Source organism: Triticum dicoccoides, chromosome 1B (assembly GCF_002162155.2).
Source record: "Triticum dicoccoides isolate Atlit2015 ecotype Zavitan chromosome 1B, WEW_v2.0, whole genome shotgun sequence".
Taxonomy (NCBI): Eukaryota; Viridiplantae; Streptophyta; class Magnoliopsida; order Poales; family Poaceae; genus Triticum; species Triticum dicoccoides.
In genome coordinates, this window is record NC_041381.1 from 511212012 (window position 1) to 511230200 (window position 18189).

The following is an 18189-nucleotide window of genomic DNA, read 5'->3' on the forward strand; positions in this document are numbered from 1 at the left end:
TACAAATATCTATGTCTCCATCTTGAACATTTTCACGAATGGAGTTAAAGCAACGCTTGATGTGCCTGGTCTTCTTGTGAAACCTGGGCTCCTTGGCAAGTGCAATAGCTCCAGTGTTGTCACAGAAGAGTTTGATTGGCCCCGACGCATTGGGTATGACTCCTAGGTCGGTGATGAACTCCTTCACCCAGATTGCTTCATGCGCTGCTTCCGAGGCTGCCATGTACTCCGCTTCACATGTAGATCCCGCCATGACGCTTTGCTTGCAACTGCACCAGCTTACTGCCCCACCATTCAGAATATACACGTATCCGGTTTGTGACTTCGAGTCATCCAGATCTGTGTCGAAGCTAGCGTCGATGTAACCCTTTACGACAAGCTCTTCGTCACCTCCATAGACGAGAAACATGTCCTTTGTCCTTTTTAGGTACTTCAGGATATTCTTGACCGTTGTCCAGTGTTCCTTGCCGGGATTACTTTGGTACCTTCCTACCAAACTTACGGCAAGGTTTACATCAGGTCTGGTACACGGCATGGCATACATAATAGATCCTATGGCTGAGGCATAGGGGATGACACTCATCTCTTCTTTATCTTCTGTCGTGGTCGGGCATTGAGCCGACCTCAATCTCACACCTTGCAATACAGGCAAGAACCCTTTCTTGGACTAATCCATATTGAACTTCTTTAATATCTTATCAAGGTATGTGCTTTGTGAAAGACCTATGAGGCGTCTCGATCTATCCCTATAGATCTTGATGCCTAATATGTAAGCAGCTTCTCCAAGGTCCTTCATTGAAAAACACTTATTCAAGTAGGCCTTAATGCTGTCCAAAAGTTCTGTATCAATTCCCATCAAAAGTATGTCATCTACATATAATATGAGAAATGCTACAGAGCTCCCACTCACTTTCTTGTAAACGCAGGCTTCTCCATAAGTCTGCATAAACCCAAACGCTTTGATCATCTCATCAAAGCGAATGTTCCAACTCCGAGATGCTTGCACCAGCCCATAAATGGATCGCTGGAGCTTGCATACCTTGTTAGCATTCTTAGGATCGACAAAACCTTCCGGTTGCATCATATATAGTTCTTCCTTAAGATAACCGTTAAGGAATGCCATTTTGACGTCCATCTGCCATATCTCATAATCATAGTATGCGGCAATTGCTAACATGATTCGGATGGACTTCAGCTTCGCTACGGGAGAGAAAGTCTCATCGTAGTCAACCCCTTGAACTTGCCGATAACCCTTAGCGACAAGTCAAGCTTTATAGATGGTAACATTACCATCCATGTCCGTCTTCTTCTTAAAGATCCATTTGTTTTCTATCGCTCGCCGTTCATCGGGCAAGTCTGTAAAAGTCCATACTTTGTTTTCATACATGGATTCTATCTCGGATTGCATGGCTTCAAGCCATTTGTTGGAATCTGGGCCCGCCATCGCTTCTTCATAGTTCAAAGGTTCATCGTTGTCTAACAACATGATCTCCAGGACAGGGTTGCCATACCACTCTGGTGTGGAACGTGTCCTTGTGGACCTACGAAGTTCAGTAGCAACTTGATCCGAAGTACCTTGATCATCATCATCAATTTCCTCTCCAGTCAGTGTAGGCACCACATGATCATCTTCCTGAGCTGCGCTACTTACCGGTTCAAGAGGTAGTACTTCATCAAGTTCCACTTTCCTCCCACTTACTTCTCTTGAGAGAAACTCTTTCTCCAGAAAGGACACGTTCTTGGCAACAAAGATCTTGCCTTCGGATCTAAGGTAGAAGGTATACCCAATGGTTTCCTTAGGGTATCCTATGAAGACGCATTTTTCCGACTTGGGTTCGAGCTTTTCAGGTTGAAGTTTCTTGACATAAGCATCGCATCCCCAAACTTTCAGAAACGATAGCTTAGGTTTCTTCCCAAACCATAATTCATACGGTGTCGTCTCAACGGATTTAGACGGTGCCCTATTTAAAGTGAATGTAGCTGTCTCTAGAGCGTATCCCCAAAAAGATAGCGGTAAATCGGTAAGAGACATCATAGATCGCACCATATCCAATAAAGTGCGATTACGACGTTCGGACACACCGTTACGCTGAGGTGTTCCAGGCGGCGTGAGTTGTGAAACGATTCCACATTTCCTTAAGTGCGTACCAAATTCATGACTTAAATATTCTCCTCCATGATCTGATTGTAAGAACTTTATTTTTCGGTCACATTGATTCTCTACCTCATTCTGAAACTCCCTGAACTTTTCAAAGGTCTCAGACTTGTGTTTCATCAAGTAGACATACCCATATCTACTCAAGTCATCAGTGAGAGTGAGAACATAACGATATCCTCCGCGAGCCTCAACGCTCATTGGACCGCACACATCAGTATGTATGGTTGCTCGCTCCATTGTTCCGGAGAACGGAGTCTTGGTCATTTTGCCATGAGACATGGTTCACATGTGTCAAATGATTCATAATCAAGAGACTCTAAAAGTCCATCGGCATGGAGCTTCTTCATGTGCTTGACACCAATGTGACCAAGGCGGCAATGCCACAAGTATGTGGGACTATCGTTATCAACTTTACATCTTTTGGTATTCACACCATGAATATGTGTAACATCACGTTTGAGATTCATTAAGAATAAACCATTGACCATCGGGGCATGACCATAAAACATATCTCTCATATAAATAGAACAACCATTATTCTCGGATTTAAATGAGTAGCCATCTCGTATTAAATGAGATCCAGATACAATGTTCATGCTCAAAGTTGGCACTAAATAACAATTATTGAGGTTTAAAACTAATCCCGTAGGTAAATGTAGAGGTAGCGTGCCGACGGCTATCACATCGACCCTGGAACCATTCCCGACGCGCATCGTCACCTCGTCCTTCACCAGTCTCTGCTTATTCCGCAGCTCCTGCTGTGAGTTACAAATATGAGCAACGGCACTGGTATCAAATACCCAGGAGCTACTACGAGCACTAGTAAGGTACACATCAATTACATGTATATCACATATACCTTTAGTGTTGCCGGCCTTCTTGTCCGCTAAGTATTTGGGGCAGTTCCGCTTCCAGTGACCCTTCCCTTTGCAATAAAAGCACTCAGTCTCAGGCTTGGGTCCATTCTTTGACTTCTTCCCGGCAGCTGGCTTACCAGGCGCGGCAACTTCCTTGTCGTCCTTCTTGAAGTTCTTATTACCCTTTCCTTTCTTGAACTTAGTGGTTTTATTCACCATCAACACTTGATGTTCCTTTTTGATCTCTACTTCTGCTGATTTCAGCATTGAATATACTTCAGGAATGGTCTTTTCCATCCCCTGCATATTGAAGTTCATCACAAAGCTCTTGTAGCTTGGTGGAAGCGACTGAAGGACTCTGTCAATAACTGCGTCATCCGGGAGATTAACTCCCAGCTGAGTCAAGCGGTTGTGCAACCCAGACATTTTGAGTATGTGCTCACTGACAGAACTATTTTCCTCCATCTTACAGCTGAAGAACTTGTCGGAGACTTCATATCTCTCGACCCAGGCATGAGCTTGGAAAACCATTTTTAGCTCTTCGAACATCTCATATGCTCCGTGTTGCTCAAAACGCTTTTGGATCCCGGTTCTAAGCTGTAAAGCATGCCACACTGAACGAGGGAGTAATCATCAGCACAAGACTGCCAAGCATTCATGACGTCTTGGTTCTCTGGGATGGGAGCTTCACCTAGTGGTGCTTCTAAGACATAATCTTTCTTTGCAGCTATGAGGATGATCCTCAGGTTCCGGACCCAGTCCGTATAGTTGCTGCCATCATCTTTCAGCTTGGTTTTCTCTAGGAACGCGTTGAAGTTGAGGTGGACATGAGCGTTGGCCATTTGATCTACAAGACATATTTGCAAAGGTTTTTAGACTAAGTTCATGATAATTAAGTTCATCTAATCAAATTATTTAATGAACTCCCACTTTGATTAGACATCCCTCTAGTCATCTAAGTGATACATGATCCGAGTCGACTAGGCCGTGTCTAATCATCATGTGAGACGGACTAGTCATCATCGGTGAACATCTCCATGTTGATCGTATCTTCCATACGACTCGTGTTCGACCTTTCGGTCTCTTGTGTTCCGAGGCCATGTCTGTACATGCTAGGCTCGTCGAGTTAACCTAAGTGTTTTGCATGTGTAAATCTGTCTTACACCCGTTGTATGTGAACGTTAGAATCTATCACACCCGATCATCACGTGGTGCTTCGAAACGACAAACTTTCGCAACGGTGCACAGTTAGGGGGAACACTTTCTTGAAATTATTATGAGGGATCATCTTATTTACTACCGTCGTTCTAAGTAAACAAGATGCATAAACATAATAAACATCACATGCAATTAAACAGTGACATGATATGGCCAATATCATATAGCTCCTTTGATCTCCATCTTCGGGGCTCCATGATCATCTTCGTCACCGGCATGACACCATGATCTCCATCATCATGATCTCCATCATCGTGTCTCCACGAAGTTGCTCGCCAACTATTACTTCTACTACTATGGCTAACGGTTTAGCAATAAAGTAAAGTAATTACATGGCGTTAAATCATTGACACGCAGGTCATACAATAATTAAGACAACTCCTATGGCTCCTGCCGGTTGTCATACTCATCGACATGCAAGTCGTGATTCCTATTACAAGAACATGATCTCATACATCACATATATATCATTCATCATTCTTCACAACTTTTGGCCATATCACATCACAAATCATATGCTGCAAAAACAAGTTAGACGTCCTCTAATTGTTGTTGCATGTTTTACGTGGCTGCAATAGGGTTCTAGCAAGAACGTTTGCTTACCTACGTAAAAGCCACAACGTGATTTGTCAACTTCTATTTACCCTTCATAAGGACCCTTTTCATCGAATCCGCTCCAACTAAAGTGGGAGAGACAGACACCCGCTAGCCACCTTATGCAACTAGTGCATGTCAGTCGGTGGAACCTGTCTCACGTAAGCGTACGTGTAAGGTCGGTCCGGGCCGCTTCATACCACAATACCGCTGAAGCAAAATAAGACTAGTAGTGGCAAGAAAGTTGACAACATCTATGCCCACAACAAATTTGTGTTCTACTCGTGCAAAGAGAACTACGCATAGACCTAGCTCATGATGCCACTGATGGGGAAGTTGCAGAAAATAAAAAATTTCCTACGGTTTCACCAAGATCAATCTATGAGTTCATCTAGCGACGAGAGAGAGGAGTGCATCTACATACCCTTGTAGATCGAGCGTAAGCGTTCAAGGGAACGGGGTTGAGGGAGTCGTACTCGTCGTGATCCAAATCACCGGAGATCCTAGCGCCGAACGGACGGCACCTCCGCGTTCAGCACACGTACGGTCAGGGAGACGTCTCCTCCTTCTTGATCCGACAAGGGGGAAGGAGAGGTTGATGAAGATCCTGCAACACGACGGCTTGGTGGTGGATGCAGCAGGGATCCCGGCAGGGCTTTGCCAAGCGTCTGCGAGAGGGAGAGGTGTAGCAAGGGGGAAGGGAGGCGCCAAGTGCATGGGTGCGGCTGCCCTCCCTCCTCCCCTCTTTATATAGGGCCCCTAGGGGGGGCGCCGGCCCTAGGAGATGGGATCTCCTAGGGGGGGCGGCGGCCAAGGGGGGTGCCTTGCCCCCCAAGGCAAGTGGAGGCGCCCCCCACCCTAGGGTTTCCAACCCTAGGAGCAGGGGGGTCCAAGGGGGGGCGCACCAGCCCACCTGGGGCTGGTTCCCCTCCCACTTCAGCCCATGGGGCCCTCCGGGATAGGTGGCCCCACCCGGTGGACCCCCGGGACCCTTTCGGTGGTCTCGGTACAATACCGGTGACCCCCGAAACTTTCTCGATGGCCGAAACTCGACTTCCTATATATAATTCTTTACCTTCGAACCATTCCGGAACTCCTCGTGATGTCCGAGATCTCATCCGGGACTCCTAACAACTTTCGGTTTATTGCATACTCATATCTCTACAACCCTAGCGTCACCGAACCTTAAGTGTGTAGACCCTACGGGTTCGGGAGACATGCAGACATGACCGAGACGCCTCTCCGGTCAATAACCAACAGCGGGATCTGGATACCCATGTTAGCTCCCACATGCTCCTCGATGATCCCATTGGATGAACCACGATGTTGAGGATTCAAACAACCCCGTATACAATTCCCTTTGTCAATCGGTACGTTACTTGCCCGAGACTCGATCGTCGGTATCCCAATACCTCGTTTAAACTCATTATCGGCAAGTCACTTTACTCGTACCGTAATGCATGATCTCGTGACCAGACACTTGGTCACATTGAGCTCATTATGATGATGCATTACCGAGTGGGCCCAGAGATACCTCTCCGTCATACAGAGTGACAAATCCCAGTCTCGATTCGTGCCAACCCAACGGACACTTTCGGAGATACCCGTAGTGCACCTTTATAGTCACCCAGTTACGTTGTGACGTTTGGCATACCCAAAGCACTCCTACGATATCCGGGAGTTGCACAATCTCATGGTATAAGGAAATGATACTTGGCATTTGGAAAAGCTCTAGCTAAACGAACTACACGATCTTTGAGCTATGCTTAGGATTGGGTCTTGTCCATCACATCATTCTCCTAATGATGTGATCCCATTATCAATGACATCCAATGTCCATAGTTAGGAAACCATGACTATCTGTTGATCAATGAGCTAGTCAACTAGAGGTCACTAGGGACATGTTGTGGTCTATGTATTCACACTGTATTACGATTTCCGGATAATACAATTATAGCATGAATAACAGACAATTATCATGAATAAAGAAATATAATAATAACCATTTTATTATTGCCTGTAGGGCATATTTCCAAGAAGAACCTCTTGTAAAAGATTGCATGCAATCCATCTGGACCGGGCGCTTTAAGATCGCCGATACTAAACAATGCCTTTTTCACCTCCTCAGCCATATACGGTGCAAGCAATGCTTCATTCATATAATCCGAAACTCTAGTTTTCACTTTATTCAAAACATCCATGTTTGGGTGTACAACTTCAGAAGTAAACAACGACTTAAAATAATCAGAAATTAGGTTTCCCATGGATACTACATCTTCCTTCCACTCACCATCATCTCCAAGTAGTTTCTAGATCTAATTCCTTCTTCTTCTGGCCGTCGCGAAGTTGTTAAAGAAGCTTGTGTTTGGATCCCCATACTTCAGCCAGTTGGCACGGCTCCGTTGCACCCAATATAGTTCCTCCTTCTCTAGAGTTTCTTCAATGAGGATAAGAATTTCTCGTTGCCGGTCTGCCGCCTCCTCAGTAAGGGGTCCCGACCGCAAGCTTTCAAGCTCCACCTTAAGTTTCTTCAGACGACGTTGTAGCGCACACAACACCGTCATGTCCCATGGTGCAACTCCTTGTGCACTGCTATTGTTCGCGCCGTGAACGAGTTTTGTTCACTCGTGTTCTCTCAGGCATCAGTGACCCACTGCGCAACATCATTTTCCTGCAACCATCTTGCCTCAAAGCGACGGGTTCCATCAGTAGGGCGATGGACAACACTACTATCCCCTTCCAAATCCAAGACCAAAGGACGATGGACCGATTTAGAGTGTTCATCATTGGTGATGGTCGCATCTGGGAATAGAGCATGGAAAGCTCCATTACATATACCTCTGTCCAATCTTTCTCTCAGTCTCCTCCGTCTCCATGTAAACATTTCACCCTTAAATCCCATGTCATCTAGCTGGCAATCCACCAACGCATCTCTGAAATTTTTCATCATTTGGGTTGGTCTTGGAGCCCCTCCTTCTTTCTCATGTGAATATAAGATTTCATTAAAATCATCAATGACCACCCATGGTCCATTCATCTGCGGCCTTAGAGATCTCAAGTACTCCCAAGATAGATGTTTGTCCTCCCACTTGGGCTCACCATAGAACCCAGTCAATCTCCACATAGCTTCTCCAGGGCCATCTATAGCCACATCAATGTAGTTTTTTTATACACTCAGGGCTTGTATCACAACCGGGTTGCGCCAAGTTAACAACAACCCCCCACTAGCACCGTCGGTTTCATAAACTTCCATCCTATCCATCGACAGTTTCCTCATCAATTTTTCTGCCTTTGCTTTATACAGATGTGTCTCGGACAGGAAGATCACATCCGGGCCCCATTGCTTCTGAATGTCCAGAAGCGCTCAAACTGCCGTGGTGCTGGCCATCCCACGGCAGTTCCAACAGAGAGTTTTCATTGTGCCCGGCGATCCCTTTCGTGAGGGGTCGCCGATCCCATGTCAGTATCCTTGTTTCCTTCTGTTAAGGTCATAGTTTCCCCTTCCGCAGTTCTCTATCTCTTTTGATCCTGCACCTTTTGTGGTGTAGTCATCAAGCTCTTGTCCACCTGTAAACTCAGTGTTATTCTAGCTGCAGAACTCGCCCAGCCACAACACCTGTTGAGGAAGATGACCCCTCATTATGTTTTATGAAAGTGCCATCCGGTCCAACCAGTCTTTTCCTTGCTGTTGGCATTGGCATGCCCTGTCCCGTACCTCTGCCAAGATTCATCTCTCTTCCTTCTTCTGGGTTTGGGTCACCGGGGTTTCCACTTCCCCTCCCCACTGCCCCTCCTCTCCAAGCAGTACCACCTCGGCCAAAACCCCCTCGGCCTCCACCACCAGACTGAGACTCAAAATTTGCCAGGAGCCATTCCCCCCACTCACATTCTTCCTCCGCATGTATTCCATCTCCACATTCACTCACCACGTGTCCCATCATACCACAGAAATAACAGAAACCAGGCAATTTTTCATACTCAACAGGATATTTCTTCAGTTCCTTCAAAGTTAGAGGCACAAAGCGGACCAGTGGTGTATCGAGCCTTACAAACACCCTCGCCCGCAGATACTTTGTGGGGTTTAAGAGGCCTTCATTAACTACAACTTTGATCGATGGGACTCCGACCTTTCTAGCTATCTTTTCAGCTACTTCTCTCTTCTTCATCAGCCCATCTGGGATCCCGATAATCCTTGACTAGACCGGGATCCTATCAAGTTTATAATCATCAGCGTTTGTGATACCGTCATACTCCTCAATTACCACTCCATACTCCCTAACAGCCACGGGCCGCCATTCATGACCCGATTCCAATCTCCCAATCACATAAACTGTGCCAAAAATAGGTTAGGGTTCCTAGTTTTGAACGTCACACCCTGCGCCGGGATCCAGGCATTTCTCATCGTCTTAAACAAGGCTACATGACTAAAGTGTTTCTGAGTATGAACCCTAAAGATCGTTATCCACCTTGTCTCCTTGATTAAGTCTTCAACTCCCCGGATAGATCTAACTCTTCTTCTTCCTCACCATGTAGCTTCAGACCTTGAAATCTGTCCTCCAAACTCGCCTTGTAATCGGATGTGTACTCGCCTCCATCGCCGCCGCCGCCAGCCCTAGAAGATCCCGCGCCACGCGGCTGGTCTCCTCTCTCATCGGACATGCCGGCGTTCGTTAGTGCGCCTAAGATTGATGGGATCACGCTAGGATCACTCGGCGAGCAACCTTGCGTGAGAATTTCGTACGGGGTAATTGGATTTGTGGGAACCCTAGCGAGACCGCCAGGGGAAAAGGGGAACCCTAGCTTTCGCCAGGGGAAAAACAGAGCGATGGGCATATTTCACGTTAATAGTTACCATCTAAACAACACAATGTTACCAGATTATTTTCACACGTTTATTTGTCATAGCGATGATCTACAAGTCAGTAGTGAGTATTCGATCCACTCTAAGCACCAAAAATACGTGATTAGTATCAGAAAAGGCTTACATTGGTAAGCAGCAAAGTGAAAAAAAAATCTGGCAACCATTTGATTTTAACCTGGTAAGCAACTTGACTATACCTAGTGACCAAGTGATTGTAATCTGGCAACTAGTGTTGGGAAAAAAAGTTATCAGAACATATCAACATAGGATCTAGTTTTGAACATCTCATCAAAAAGCTAACCGTGAAAACGGATCTGAATTTCGACATAGGGTTAAAGAGATAAAACATTTTAAAGTTCGGAAATCAAAAGAAATCCCATGTGGCAGTTACTACATGCATGGAGTATTTAACCAAAAACTACCACATTTCATGAAAACGTGTCCAGAAACTACTACTTTACAAATTTATGCCAAAAACAACCATTTTTTTACTAACTCGTAGCAAACAATTACCACTTTCGGAAATGACCAGTTTAGAAGAACACGTTTATGACAAGTGGGGCCCGCAGTCAGGGCTGACGTGGCAAGTCAACAAGCGCACGAGATGACGGTGAGCAAGCCCGGCGAGCAGCATGCGGACGCGACCCACACACCCGGTGGCGATGCCCAGATCGGGCACTCCGACGGACGCATGCTGCTTGACTGCACACGGCCACCCAGCGCTAGCTTGCTAGCACCAACGAGCAAGTATGCATGGCTTGGTGACCAGCCAGCGTGAGCACGTACGCACGACTTGGCGACCAGCCAGCGCGAGCATGTGGCTCGGCAACCAGCGCGTGCTCGCGGCTTGTGCGCGGTTCGACGACTGCGCGAGCACCCACGGGATGGCTACGGTGGCCCGCCCGCACTTCTGCACGCGACAGCTACGGCGGCGAGCTCAGATGCCGGCCCGCACGCGACCGCAACGACGACCAGCCCGCCCTCCCGCGCTCCCGCACGCGACGACGACCGGCCAGCGCGACCAGCATGTGCTCGCGGCCTGTGTGCGGCTCGACGGCTGCACGAGCGCCCTCGCAGCCAGCGTCTCACGCCTGCTACGGCGCTGCCTCCGTCATCCTCGACTCGGCAGCCTCTAGGTGGGCGACATGGACAACACAAGTGCTCGCCGAGGGACACGAAGACGAGGTGTTCGTTGAAATGGGCAAGAGAATATAGGAGGAGGAGGAGGAGGAAGAAGAAGAAGATAGATACTGACGTGTGGGGCCCACTTGTCATAACGGTCAACTTAACAGTAAAAAAAGGTGTTGACTTTCCTGCCACGTCAGCCCTGATGGATGGCCCCCACTTGTCATAAACATGTTTAAATCTTCTAAACTGGTCATTTTTCGAAAGTGATATTAGTTTTTTGTCACGAATTAGTAAAAAAGTGATTGTTTTTGGCATAAATTTATAGAATGATAGTTTATAGGCACGTTTTTATGAAATGTGGTAGTTTTTTATTAAATACTCGCATGCATGCATGCATGTATTGCTAGGTTACCATATTAAAACCGTGCCCACGGGAAAGCTAATCTAGGTCCTAAATCGTGGTCGTGGGGATATAAAATTCAGACGATCTAGTTCCCATCGGTCCTAAATTTATTACAGCCGCCTCTCCTCTAGTCCTCTCCGCGGCCGCTAGGGTTTGCTCTCCTCTCTGCCGCCCGCAGCTGTTTAGCTTCCGGCGTCGGGCTCGTCGCCGTCTGGTAAGTGCTTCTCCTCGTACTTTTTTTGTCTCTGCTGCTTCGCCCTCCCAATCGACTGCCCCCCTTGTGCCCTTCCGGGTTCTGCCCTCCGGTCCTCATCAGTAAACTCGAAGTCGGCGTCCTGCCGTATCAACTCCGCCGATCCCCATAGTCTTTCCGCCCGCCGCCGCCAGGTCGGGTTAGGCCCTTCGCCGTCTCAGATCCCCCTCTCCTCACCTTAGTTTTTCCTCCTTGTTTCCGCCCCCGCGAGGTCGGATTAGGCAGGCCCATCGACGTCTCCTTTGGCATATCTTATTAGTCGCCAACAGAACAATATATTTTGTCTTTTTATTAAGCAAACTACGCTTGGGGGTTAGCCACCTGAATTCATTCGTTTCTATTAAATGAAATTTATTTATTTTATCTATTATTATGCAGGAGATGATGATATCCAACAAAATGCATGATGTGCTTTTGCCAGTGTTCTCTCTGTTCAAGTTTCGTTTGGATGCTCCACGTATCCACAGTATGTTCCTACTCATTTTGATGGGTCCAATTGTGCGGAGCTTGTTATTATGCATCTATCTTTTTTCTATCTTTTTTCAGAACTGTTCTAGACCAGATTTTATCTTCAGGATACTATGGCTGGAATAAAAACGTGGTGACTAAAAATTATTAGATTGACCTCTTGTGCACTCCATAATGATCTTTTAGCATTGATTTTTTTGGTAGGCTCCTCACCGCTGTCTTGTCCACCTCATTGTGGAATGTCGTAGTAATTCTCAAAAGTTTGCACGGCAAGTAGCATATGAAGTATCAATGCTAAAGCAGGTTTCAATATTTTATCAACAGTTATGTGGCATGGAAATAGTTTCTTATTGACTTCTTTCCTTTGATTACTATTCATTGTGTACAGTTAAGTGGCATGGAACTGAAACCATACTTTGTTGTTGACTTGTTTCATTGTGGACAGATTTTCCTTGTTAAGTTGAGATATTAGCATCTTACTAGATCTTGATTACTATTCATGTTATGGTGTCTTTGGATTTATCTTAGCTCAGCAGGACAAAGTCATGAAGGGTTCATCCTTACACTAGTTTGATGCCAGCTGCCTACATTTACCAATATTTTTTAATATGGTTTAAGTTCATGCATATCTGATTTTATGAGTTTCAGTAGGCGTCATCAAGTCATGGGCTGTGGCTTCAATCCTCGGATTTTTTGTTTGCATGTGCTGTGCTGCTATGAAGCATTGTTTAGCAAACAATGTTTTGGGAATTTCTTCCCGTATCCAGGTTTTTTTTATTAGTTATATTGTGTATTTCTAAGAATTATGAGCAGCACTTTCTGGGTGGTGTTCACTTCAGTTATGGTCAAGGTAGCTAAATTTTTTATGCTCCAATAAATGTCATAGATCTTTTTAGTGAACTTTTAATGATAATATTGTTAGTGGGTTCGTTTTTAGTTTAATAGTTCAACTAATCTGATATGCATTGTTATGCACAGCACGTGTTCCCACCCGCAGATGCTGCCTCCATGCTTTTCATTGCCGACACTGCAATATCTGGTTAGTAATAGAATAGAAGTTCTTTTGTTTGTGCCAAATTACATTTGCTGTTTGTTCTTCTGAAACTTGCAATGGTTATAGATATGTGGTTAGTAATAGAATAAAAGTAACATCAGCTTCACTATGACTTGTGCGTGCCAACTTCATTTGGCATAATCACCTGTATTTATAGTGAGACCTCAGTAAATTTTGTGCATCATTGCAGCTCTTTCTCTTGTTGGTCTACGAGGACGAAATAGTATTTATCAGCATTTTCTTATTCTTGTTGATCTAAGAGAACATGCTATCTTTTGTTTATTCTTTAGTATTAGTACTAGGGAAAAGTGCAGATTTGAAACTAGAACGTTTCCAATTCTTGATCAGATGCGCCCTGCTTGCTTGGCTGTTTTACTTGCTCGGTTGCTCTATATGGGATCCATGCCACTCTTTTGCTGTTGCCGGTATGATTAAAAAAAATTGTGGCCCAAGGGGCCGAGACAATATGCACAAAGAAAAACAAATTATTTTGAAGTTTGAACTTCCTCTTGGATTAACTATTGTATTAAATTCTGCATATTGGAGCAGTTGCTCCATCACTCAGCACATAATATGGATTTCTGTTTTTTGGTTCCAGGTATATGTGTTGCACTTGCCCTCTGTATCGCTGTGCCAAGAGCTAGCAAGAACCGTTTCTTTAATTACGCATTTTTGCGATACACTGTAATTATCATCATACTGAACTGGTTTCAATCCACACAGGTGAGTTATGCTACTTGAGTTGCACCTGATATTATCTTGAAAATAAAATGCCTTGTTCTATATGCTCATCTCATATTTTTTTCAGGGTGGGGGGCAGCCTGCTGTACAATACGTTGCTTGTGGCGTGATTAGTTTTGTTGTTGTTCACTGTTTGTGGAATGTAGAAGTAAAACAGGTAAGGTCGGTCCATATTGTTGTTTGTACTATAGATATGCCTATTGCCAGTCCCAATTGTGTGGTGGTTGATGACATTCTGTAGTGACATATCCTATTTGCTAATATCTCTTTTTTTTTCTTGCTTGAGGGTGACAACAATCAGCCGATGAGTGAAGTGTGGGATTGGAACATGTATGGAACCAAACTGAAGTTTCATGGATGGTTTATTAACACTGCCAATGAGGATGGTGACGGAGGTGAGGATGGTGACGGAGGTGAGGATGATGCTTCATTTGCCTCGGAGCATTCCGATGATGAAGATTTGACTGGGTTGTCAATTTTACGTGCGGTGCAAGTGTTGGCCATTCGTGCAAACTTCCGTATCAGCCGTATGGACGCCCATGACTGGTACCAAAGTTTTGTCATCTATATGGCGCTCGAGGGGGAAGTACAAGAGGTATACACTAGCTACCGTATGATATATCTACTACATGCTTTATGCCTCTTTACATGCATTATATATTGTAATAAATTAAAATCCTTCACATTCATGCTTTCATGTGTAGGAAGGAATGGATTTGGTACTCATTGGACCATGTGGGATACTACATGCTTACGGTGCCTTTTGCTTGGAGGTTTTCACAGAAGACCTGGTTTTCACAGAATACGATGAGGGTTCTTCTACTGATGATGAGGGATCTTGGGGCGGTCATTTCCGCCGCGGCTGGAGTGTTATTAATCCTGATGAAGTTGAGGAATTCACACAAACCATCTATGGAGGCCTTGGCCGCAAGTTGGAGATCACATACTTGGTGATTCCGGAAGTAGTTGAGACCTATGTTGAGGTCAGGTTGAACCTCAAAGACTTCGGTTCGAGAAGCCGCTCTGTGTATGGTAGCGTCAAGGCAATTGCCATTGACTATGGGAGCAAAAGCGTCAATCTCTTCAGTTTTGAACGAGGCAGTAGCTTGTCCCTGCCCTGTGGTTCGACGTGCATTCTTCCACTGGGACAACCCGCGATTGCATTGCGTAAAGGTAGCAAGTACAAACTCCACATAGAGGTGGACCTAAGAGTAATCACGACCTGTGACAGCCAAGAAGAGGACAAGAATTTGAAATTCTGTCTAGACTGCAGCCGTAGAATTAGGAGTGAAGAACGTCTAGAGTTACCCCGTAGAATTAGGACTCAAAAAAGAGAATTCGATGGTGATCAAGTTGAAGTGAAGGTCATCTGGACCCTAGCAAAATTCTTCTAGATCCTCGATAAATTTGTCTAAGAAAGGAGCTAGAAGCGAAATAAGTGAAGGAAGGCATGTGCCACATCTGGAACTTTGTCTATGTTTGCCAGATCATATTATCTATTTCCTTGTGTTCGATCTATTCATGCCATTTTATTTGAACTAAACTTGGGTGAGTGGAAAACCAAGAATAGTAAAAGAGTCTTTTCGTATTCATTAGTGAATATTTATATTCGGCAATGTACTGTGATTAGTAATTCTAATAAGTGCAATTAATTTTAGAGAAGCACGAAGGGTCCAATAAACCAAACCAGTAGGCAGGGATCCAAGGGAACCGAATACCGCAATTTTAGCATCATCTTCCCGCTGTTATCAAGAGTCCTTAATTAATGGCTATATATTTTCCTCTATTTTTGGTCAAACTCGAGTACACACAGCTATTGCGGATCCTTTGCGAGATCAGGATTTTGGATTCATAATTTAGAATCAATCCATGTTAGGTCAACATCGAGACAGAGCATCTCAGTGGGCTCTGTCAAGGAAGTGAAACAGGCATTCCTAGGTTGAGGTTACCATTGGATTGACCCTCAATCAGGCCTCTGATTCCAAGGAGTTGATTCAGCAAGTTCCCAGCGCTACTCCGCGGGAAGTCTAATCGGATCAATCGGTGGTTCCGTAATGAGTAGTCGAATACACATTGAGGGGGCCTTGCCCACACCTTCATTCTTTTCCTCCTCTGATCTTACAAAGCATACTAAACTTCACTCCAATCTTTCTCCATTAGCAACAAGAGCAGCTCTATCTATCGGCCCTTGATGAGTAAGCTTAGCTATACCGCTTAGGTTGCAAAGCAGCAAGCTCCCTTCTAACGCGTTATTGCTTGGGGCCTTCTCGCTTAGTAAGCCGCCTTCGGCCCTTCCTCCTTCTTACTCTGTTTGGTATTCGCTCGCGGGTTTGTTTCCAGGTTCTTTCGTTCTTGGTTGGATCTCTCTCTATTGTTGTTTGTAGATCGTGCGTCCTGCACATTGATCTGTCAGTGAGACCCGCCCTGGTTGTAAAGCGAAGCGAGCCGTCCTTCGTTTCATTCATTGCTTTGTCTTTGGTTTGTTTTTAAACTCGACCTTCTATCGGGACTGTGGTGACGAACCTTACTCCCCTCGATCAAGTGGTTGACCCGTCTGTCCAATAAGTTTACTATAGTTTGACCAGCCTGGGAAGAGTAGTCAGAGGCAATTCACTAATATGGAGCTGTTTATATCGGCTTTCTTTCCTAACTAACAGGAAAAGAGAGACATGCGAGTTCGACTCTCGTTCTATCCATGTTCAGCAGTCCCTTTCCATCTTGGTACTATTGATGGCAGTACCACTCAACTACAAGATGCTTGAAAGTCGATGTATCAATAATGTTCCCAAGAGTAGCATCGAGCCTCGAAATGGCAAGCCATGCTTCAAGCTAAGTCAGTATGGATCTAATTGATTGCTAAACTGAAGGAACGATCTCTGTCGAAGATTCTCATTTTGAAGCATGTGCCTAGCTCTCGAAGGATGGACGGGATCATACCTATTTGAATTGAAGAACATTCTGTAACACTTGTTTTTGAGTGGGGAAGGAAAATAAGCACACAAGCAAACAACCATCTAACCATCAGTCTGAACTCCTAGGATCAGTCCATCAGTAAGAAAAAGCTTCCGTTTCCGTCATTCAGCAGTGGAATGGAATAGTTCGATGGTATTGATCGTCCAACCATTGATTGGAATGTCTATCGTGATAAACCGTGTAATTCTATAAGAGCAGATGAGGCAACAAAGAACCTAACCGTCCTCTCTGATTGACTTCTATGGTCTGGTTTACCTTTCTTCTTTCCTTGCAACCTTGGATCGATATGGTTCATTCCTGGGCTATGCTCTTTCAACGGTTGACAGAAGAGGGGGGCAAGCAAGGATGATCAGACTGCTTGGTTCGGTTCATCAGAGGTATTAAAAACCCTTCTTTTTGGTCTTTTCTTTCTTGCCGCCACTTTAACAGGTGCCGCTGCAATGAGAGCGTAAGTTGCGGAGTTTTTTCTAGATTCTTTTTTTTGGTGCGCTCTTCCTTTTTCTGATAGAAAGAAGGGTTCAGTGGGAGGGCAAGGGGTAGTTAAGTTTTAGGTTGGCTCTTGTTTTTTACAGACTTTCTTTTCGGTGTAATTTAATAAAGAAGTAGCAATTGTTCATTTCATTTCATTTTTTGCATTGGTAGTTCTTTTTCATTTGAAAGGGCAAAGGGGGGAAGGGAAAGGATTGACCCTCAGGGATCATATTACTCAAGAAGACTTGGGGAAAATAGCAGGATTGGAAAAGTTCGAAGAGACTGAGGAAGACAAATCCATTGTCGGATCCTGCAGAGTGATAACATCGAGTAGTGGGGGCTGGCTTCCACCCCTGAGAGAGCTTGATTTACCAGAAATCCCGCCGATTTCTAGTGGGCCTAGATTCCGCGATAAGTTCCGAGAAATGGAGGAAATGATGCATTCAAAGTTCGCAGAATTGCAAGAAAGAAAAAATCCTTGAAAGAAAAAACAAACAAGACCAGATGTTCCCTATTGTTAGCGGGAACGAGACTAAATGTTCGGCCTTAATGAGATGGACCTTGATTCCTCTTCGGCCAGGAAAAGATGCGGCTCCTCTTTGTTCTACCACCTTCATCCTCGAGTGAAGCCGGTTGGCTCATCAAACAAGATATATACTGTTAAATCATTGGTAACCATGCCTAACAGTCGGTCATCTAAGCTATCGGCCAAGGCAAGTGAGAGTTGTTCAAGAGTTGGGGGCATATCTTTAGCTCGAGCAGCATCCGCTCCCGAAATGTGAGTTAAGCTTTAAAAAAAAGAAGAGCTACGAGTGGAACATCTTCTTCTATTCCTTGTTGGCCTCCAGCTCCTTCTGTCCCTCAATCCTCTTCTCTGCCCTTTTTTACTATTATGCGTGGCATGCCCCCTGTTCGTATCTTAACAGGGCAACCTTCTCTTGCAAACAATCCCTTCATCGCTAACACTGGTAATGCCCCATCCCTTTAATACTACCTTCGAGGAATTTCTC

At 45.0% G+C, this 18189-nt stretch overlaps 1 protein-coding gene across 1 annotated transcript; it reads left to right on the top strand.

Moving 5' to 3' along the window:
- The first annotated feature begins 11345 nt into the window (after window positions 1-11345).
- On the top strand, window positions 11346-15337 carry LOC119345495. The gene is made up of 8 exons (XM_037615549.1): window positions 11346-11433; window positions 11851-11938; window positions 12589-12707; window positions 12919-12979; window positions 13593-13717; window positions 13803-13892; window positions 14022-14330; window positions 14440-15337. Exons 2-8 carry the CDS (start codon window positions 11854-11856, stop codon window positions 15127-15129), a joined length of 1479 nt encoding a protein of 492 aa, XP_037471446.1. The 5' UTR covers window positions 11346-11433; window positions 11851-11853; the 3' UTR covers window positions 15130-15337.
- The last annotated feature ends 2852 nt before the right edge of the window (window positions 15338-18189 follow it).